Source organism: Myotis brandtii, unplaced genomic scaffold (assembly GCF_000412655.1).
Source record: "Myotis brandtii unplaced genomic scaffold, ASM41265v1 scaffold61, whole genome shotgun sequence".
In the NCBI taxonomy this organism is placed as follows: domain Eukaryota; kingdom Metazoa; phylum Chordata; class Mammalia; order Chiroptera; family Vespertilionidae; genus Myotis; species Myotis brandtii.
Window position 1 is genome coordinate 1,985,388 of NW_005370318.1, and position 7,646 is coordinate 1,993,033.

General features: G+C 46.4%; 1 protein-coding gene across 1 annotated transcript in view; it reads left to right on the forward strand.

Moving 5' to 3' along the window:
* The first annotated feature begins 1,500 nt into the window (after positions 1-1,500).
* PXMP4 (peroxisomal membrane protein 4, 24kDa) overlaps positions 1,501-7,646 on the forward strand; it is a 14,728-nt gene continuing 8,582 nt past the window's right edge. Inside the window, exons 1-2 of the mRNA XM_005879797.2 lie at positions 1,501-1,743; positions 6,556-6,618. Of these exons, the coding sequence (XP_005879859.1) occupies positions 1,631-1,743; positions 6,556-6,618 (176 nt within the window). The 5' untranslated portion in view covers positions 1,501-1,630. The remainder of the gene's footprint in view (positions 1,744-6,555; positions 6,619-7,646) is intronic.

The following is a 7,646-nucleotide window of genomic DNA, read 5'->3' on the forward strand; positions in this document are numbered from 1 at the left end:
CTTTATTTAATATTACCACTATTTTCAGAGGAAGGATTACCTGAAATAACCAATCTACCATACTGAAAAAAGAGAAAGGAAAAAAAAAAGGAAGAAAGAAAATCCAGTTTCAGTGATAAAATAGGCCCAGCATAATTTCTCCTTCACTGATCTCTGACATCATTCCATGACACTGATCTAGGCAATAATATCAGCGATAAATAACACATGGCCCAAGTACTACTACTCAATGCATACCTGTTTATGCAGTGACAACTCCACAGAATAGCATCATACATAGATGCCACTTATCAATGCTCTGGGAGGTGACAACCCAAACTACATTGTCTCAACAACCATGTATTGGGCACCTACCATGTCCTAATTGCTGGGGTTGCCCCAGAAAACAAGACAAAAGACTGAAAAGTTCTATGAAGAAAATGAAAAGAAAAGAATGAGTCAAAGAGTGGGTAGTGCTACTTTAGCTGGGCTATCTAGAAAGGCCTCTCTGAGGAGGTGGCATTTGAACTGAAACCTGAAGGTTGAGAAAGAACCAGCTGTGGGAAAAACTGGAAGTGATGCATACCAGGCAGGAAGATAGCAACTGGGGCTGGAATGTTATTGAATGGTCCAGAAACAGCAAGGAAGCCAGTTTGGCTGGAAAGGAACGAATGAGGAGGCAAGTACACCACATGAGTTTAGATGGGGAAACAGGGGCCCTGATTATACAGAATCTTGTCTTTTGGGCGGTGGGAAGTGTTAGGTCCAGGCGGAAAAGAGCCAGGCCAAGAGACGTTGTGAGAGTTTAAGAAATTTTATTACATTCCCGCACAGCGGGCTGAGACCAGTGTGTCGGATAGATCCTCTTATATAGGGTAAAAGTATGCAATATAAGGTCAGGATGTGGGTGCACCAGTCAGTCAAACGAAGGGGAGGGCATGAGTCAGTCAAGGCAGGCAAGGGAGGAGAGTGCACAGGCCAGTCAGGCGGAGAGGAGTTCTTATCTTGCTTCTGCAGGTGCCGGCCGTCTGCCCCAAGCTAAGGAAAAGGCTTATAACAATATATATTTCAGAAAACATGTCCAAGCAGGAGAGATTAGGGGTACTTCACCCTAAAAGGAAGGAGTTCGGATTTGAAAAACAAATGGAAGAGATTGATGGTGCCAAGTGTTTTATGCTCAGAGAAGATCGCTAGGATCACTGTTACTCAAAAAACTGTCATGTTGTGTAAAGCTGGCTCCTCCCAGTGTCACCATTCCAACTCTCGGGACGGGCGGCCCCTCTTTCGAAACTTTGGAAACTTACAGGTGACACACCTCCTTCTAAATCCAAAGGAACATGCTTTCTGATTGGACAAATCCAGCAGCGTTTCTAACATGCCTTAGGTCCAGTCGGGCGGAGCCCACTGTGATTGGTTACAAGCTCTCCCTTTCTTCCAATCAGAATTCTATTCGGGAGAGTGCGTGAGTCTTGTGTGGTGCGTGTGCCCTATGACTGGGTCTTCATATCTGAGTGACAGAAGGCACAGCCTATGATCGTGAAGATGCGGAGGCGCGGCCCCGAGCTGCGTGTAGGTGAGGGCTGTGCCCCCGGAAGCCGGGCTGTCAGTGCGCGTCGGACTCAGCGTTCCACCCCCGAGTGATACCCTCGCTATGGCCGCCCCGCCGCAGCTGCGAGGTCTGCTCCTGGCTGTGAACGCGCTGTTGCGCAAGCGTCGCTACCACACTGCGTTGGCCGTGATTAAAGGCTTCCGGAACGGAGCAGTGTGAGTGGGCCTAGGTCCGGCGGGGGCTCGGGGACGGGCCTGGCTCGGGTCAGCGGCGCGGGTTCCCGGCCTGGCGTCGCTGCGCTGTGTGCCCTTGAGCAGCCGTAGTGTGTCTGTAGGTCTCGGTGTCCGTGTCCACCATCTGCTGTGGGCGCTGGATTCTGGCTCCCGCGAGCCTTCTGAGCCGGAGATCCCACTATGCTTTTTTCTGGGTCCTTCGTGCTTTGCAGCCTGGTTCTCTTGCCTTGACCACCTCCCACGCCAGTCTCTGTATTCCCTGCTTTAAAGTCTAGTTTCTCCCTTTGCCTCCCCCTCCGCTGTGTGCCCTTGGGCCTCTCTGGCTTCAGTGGCCCCATCTGCACAAAGGGAAGCTGGCCTCTAGCAGACCTCTGCCTATGCTCCCGCTACCCCGCCTCCCCCATTAACCTGGCCTTGGGCTCACACCCCGTTTCTCACTCCCCATCTGCATAACTCTAGCGCTAATTCCCCATCTAGCACAGGGACTCCAGGGTCATAAGCCTCAGGGAGTGACAGCAAATGTTTTAAAAAGTTGCAAATACAGTACTTGCTGGGCAGATTGATTCCACCCTGGCTATCAGTCCTGCAGAAGAGGTCTTGGGGTAATTTCCACTGCCTGTTCTTGGAGGGGAGCTCGGCCTCCTTTAACCTCATGCATAACAGCTGTCATTTATTGAGAGCCTATTGTGCTAGAACTGGGAATGCAGCAGAGAACAAACTGAACAAAGATCTCTATCCTCCTGGAGTTGGCATCCTAGTGGCAGCCTGGCCTGGTGATAAGGATGTGGACGGCCTCAGTTTGAATCTTGGTGCCACCTATCTGTGTGATCTTGAGCAAGTTATTTAGCCTCAATTTCTATAAAATAGGGATGATAATAGGACTTACACTGTCAGAGAATTGAGTCAATATGTATGTAATGCTTATGTATGTAATGCTTAGCACAATGCCTTATGTACATGTATTACTGTTGGCTGCTGTTATTGTTATATTCACATGGATTCTGCCTGACTCACTTTCCTCACCTTTTTCAGGCCTCTGTTTGTGTCACCTCCTCAGTGAGGCCATCCCTGAACTCCCTACCTTCTTCCCTACGTAATTTTTCTCCATAGTACTTGTCACCATCTAACACTCAGTAGTTCACTCATGTATCCTGTTTTATTTTTTCTTAATATTTTTTATTGATTTCAGAGAAAGGGAGAGAGAGAGAGAGAGAAACATCAATGATGAGAGAGAATCATTGATTGGCTGCCTCCTGCATGCCCCACACTGGGGATTGAGCCCATAACCCAGGTATGTAATGTACCCTGACTGGGAATTGAACCATGACCTCCTGTTTCCTAGATCGACGCTCAACCACTGAGCCACGCCAGCTGGGCATGTATCCTGTTTTTATACTCTGTCTCTCACTAGAAAGTAAGCTTCATGGGGACAGAAATTTTTATCTACTTTGTCCTTTGGTATATTCTTAGTACCTGGTACATAGTAGACTTTCAAATATTTCTTTTTTTTAAAATATATTTTATTGATTTTTTTACAGAGAGGAAGGGAGAGGGATAGAGAGTTAGAAACATCGATGAGAGAGAAACATCGATCAGCTGCCTCCTGCACACTCCCCACCGGGGACGTGCCCGCAACCAAGGTACATGCCCTTGACCGGAATTGAACCTGGGACCCCTCAGTCCGCAGGCCGAGCTCTATCCACTGAGCCAAACCGGTCAGGGCAACTTTCAAATATTTCTTGAATGAATGAGTAAGTGTGCAAGGTAAGAATTGTCATTGTCCCCATTTTCCAGATGAGAAGACTGTGGCTCAGAGAGGTAAATTCATTGCTCTTGATTGTGTCACTTAGTCAGGTTCCAAGCCAGGATTTAAACCCAAGGATGCCCAAGACCAGGCTCCTGACTTCCTTGGGCACCCAGAGTTTCAGGTAGAAGTTGATTCCTGCTGAGCCATGCCTTGGTGTGACGAGGGTGGAATGGACCCTGAGATAACATCAGTTTCCCTTTGCCAAGATATTCTTAGGACTAAGCAAGAGTTAATAGGAGTCACACAAGCCCTGGTACCAGCAGGTATTGCCCAATGCTGGCTTTGTACACCTGCTCCCACTCAACTCTTCCTGTGATCTCAGGAACCTTCCCAGCCAGGGAAGGCATTGCTAAGGTCAAGCCCTTGGGCTCAAATCCCAGTTCCTTCATTTCAAAGCTGGGTGCCCTTCATCTCTTCTGGCCTCAGTTTCCTCCCCTGTAAAATGGAAACAAATTCACCTATACAGGGGTTTTTCTAAGCAGTGATCCCATTATACTGGTTAGCTAAGACACCAGGCCCATCCAGAAGGATCTGGAGTCCAACAGGCAGGCTGATCTTTAAACTGTCATGGCAGTGCCAGGTGATTGGAGAGCTGTACAGAAGAGATGATGCTGATATTTTGAAGGCTGAGTTGGAGTTTGCCAGGGGGAGAAGGGCACCCCAGGTAGAAGGAATGGTTTGAACAAATGCCTGGAGGTGGAAAAGAATGTGCTGTTTGTGAAGAAAGGCCATCCATCCAGGGAGACAGTCCTGGATGACTGAGACATGTGAACTTTGTAAAATTTAACTCAGTTTGATGTTCCACGCCTAAATATATCAATGTGCATCTCTACAAATAAGAGCATTTTCTTATATGGCTGAATTGTCATGATTGCATTTAGTAAGTTAATAGTAATCCTATAATGTAGACTACTGTCCAGCCAATAGTCAAATCATTTCAGTTGTCTCCCAGATATTCTCCATCCTTGATCCAGACCAGATCCTCCAGGACATCACATTACACCTGTGCCATTATGTCCTTTAAGTCCTTTTAAATCTAGGGCATCCCTTCTTTCAGGACACAGAGTAATCCTGTGAACAGTGGTAACCAGCTCCCCCTGATTTGAAGACTTTGGGAAGGGGGCTTGGCAGATTTAGGGAGTTGCGGGCACTGTTCTGCTTGTGTCTGGGGCATGAGGAAGGGTCCTTTTAGCCCTGGTCACCTGGAGGAGGCTGAGGGCTTCCTTCTTCAGGAGAGAAAGAGATCGCTTTGGATGAGGCGGGGCAATGAGCTTTCTGGGGCCAGGATGGGTGTCCTGCCCACTGCAAGGCAGGGGAAAAGAGAGGCTTTAACTTGTTAACATTTTCATTTTGTTAGTTTATTTTTTAAACTACATAACATTCAGAAAAGCCATAAAAAGTTAAATGCTAGAAAGTTCTGCCCACCCTATCCTGTCACATCATCCCCCTCCCTGTCGGTGGCCTCTGTGTGCAGCCTCATGTCTCCCTCCATAAATATTGTCTACATAGACAAATCCATACATTCTCCTCCCATACCTTTTAAACAAGTTTTATTTTGAAATACTCTTAGATTTATAGAAGAATTTTCTCGTTTTACACACTTTTACATGTTACACACCTTGCTTTGGTAAAACCCTGCAGTGCACATAAAGCCACCTCATTTTTTAAAAATATTTTTTTCTTTATTTCATAGAAGAAGAGAGAGGGAGAGATAGAAACATCAATGATGAGAATCATCTATCACAGTGATGGCGAACCTATGACACGCGTGTCACTCATTTTTTTGGTTGATTTTTTCTTTGTTAAATGGCATTTAAATATATAAAATAAATATCAAAAATATAAGTCTTTGTTTTACTATGGTTGCAAATATCGAAAAATTTCTATATGTGACACTGCACCAGAGTTAAGTTAGGGTTTTTCAAAATGCTGACATGCCGAGCTCAAAAGGTTCGCCATCACTGATCTATCAGCTACCTCCTGCATGCCCTCTACTGGAGATTAAGCCCGCAACCCGGGCATGTGCCCTGACCCAGAATCTAACCGTGACCTCCTGGTTCATAGGTGAATGCTCAACCACTGAGATACACCGGCTGGTTTAAGACTTAATTTTTTAAGAATAGTTTAAAGTTTACAACAAAATTGAGAGAAAGGTACAGAAATATCCCATATATCCTTTGACCCCCATATGCATAGTCTCCCCCGTTGTCAATATCACTCACCAGAATGGTACTTTAAAAAAATTTTTTTTTTAACCAAGGATGAACCTGGGGGGAATCGAACTGTGACCTGGTTCGTGGGTTGACACTCAACCACTGAGCCACACCTGCTGGGCAAGCCGCCTCATTCTTTTACTGCTGTTTAGTATTCTACTGAATGGATAGAGCGTTATTTATTATCCAGTAACACCCCCTGCAGAGGGACCCCCGGTTTGCTTCCAGTCTTTGGCTATTTCAAACAAGCCTATAGTGAACATTCACATATACTCATATGACGACAATATATGGCTCATGACCATTGTTTCAAGGAGGATGCTATGGATTTTTACAGCGTGTAGCCTGGTCAGATCAGGGCCTGGCAGTTGGAGAACTTGGTGAGGGAAAGGCGAGTCCAATAAAGAAGAACAAGAAAGAAAGAGACATTAACATTTGGGGAACTAGGAACTTTCACATGTGCTATGTCCTTACCTGCCAGAAGCAACTCTGAAATGGAGAATACTTTTTTACTGATGAGAATAGGGCGGCTTTGAGAGGTTAAGTCATTTATCCAAGTTTAACAGCAAAACGTGGCAGGACTTGGACACCAAGTACTATTTCCTTTCTATAACCCACTTTGAACCTAGACCTAACTCAAAAGCTAGCGTTATTTCCCTTCTTAAAATGAGGTTAGGATTAGGGGGAGGGGGGGGGGGAAGGGGATCAAAGAAATAGCCCAGAAAAACATTAATACAGTGATGCTGTAGTAACTGTTTTCTTTTGTTTTTACAGCTATGGAGCCAAAATCCGGGCCCCTCACGCACTGGTCATGACCTTTCTCTTCCGGAGTGGCAGGTACCCACCCCCATCTGCACACCCTTTAAACTGGGAGAAAATGTGGTCAGGCCTCAGTGCCAGGGCTGTTGCAGTAGCTTCCTAGCTGGGTCTAGCCCAGGGGTGGGCAAACTTTTTGACTCGAGGGCCACAATGGGTTCTTAAACTGGACCGGAGGGCCGGAACAAAAGCATGGATGGAGTGTTTGTGTGAACTAATATAAATTCAAAGTAAACATCATTACATAAAAGGGTACGGTCTTTTTTTTGTTTTGTTTTATTCATTTCAAACAGGCCGGATCCGGCCCGCGGGCTGTAGTTTGCCCACGGCTGGTCTAGCCTGTCCCCACACCCACCTCCTAGAGTACAACTCTGATTCTACTGTCACTGCTGGAAACCTCCCCTGGATCCCACTCCCTCCAAAGAAGCCCAACTTCCAGGTGTGGCCTTCAGACCCTCTGCAGTTTGTCCTCCGCTGCATCCCACCCTATTCTCCCATGTTCACCCTGGGGTGCCTTTGGCACACAGGACTTGCTGTCATTCCATGTACATGCCACATGTGGTTCTATCCATATGTTTGCTCATGCAGTACCCCCCTGCCAGGAGTTCCCTTTCCTCTTCTACCCCACCTTTATTTCCTTCCTAGCAACCCAGTTCTCTGAGGATCACTTTCTCATGACCTCCCTTTGCTCAGACTTCTTGGTCTTCCTCTGATATCTCAAGTCTTCCCTCAAGGCATTTCTCTGAAACCAGCTTGTGATCTAGTTTTTTTTTTGTTTTTTTTTAAAGAAAGCTCTTGGCGCCCTAACTGGTTTGGATAGAGCATCAGCCTGCGGACTCAGGGGTCCCAGATTCGATTCCGGTCAAGGGCATGTACCTTGGTTGCGGGCACATCCCCAGTAGGGAGTGTGCAGGAGGCAGCTGATCGATGTTTCTCTCTCATCGATGTTTCTAACTCTCTATCCCTCTCCCTTCCTCTCTGTAAAAAAACAATAAAATATATTTAAAAAAAGCTCATGATTCATCTCTCTCTCTCTCTCTCTCTCTCAT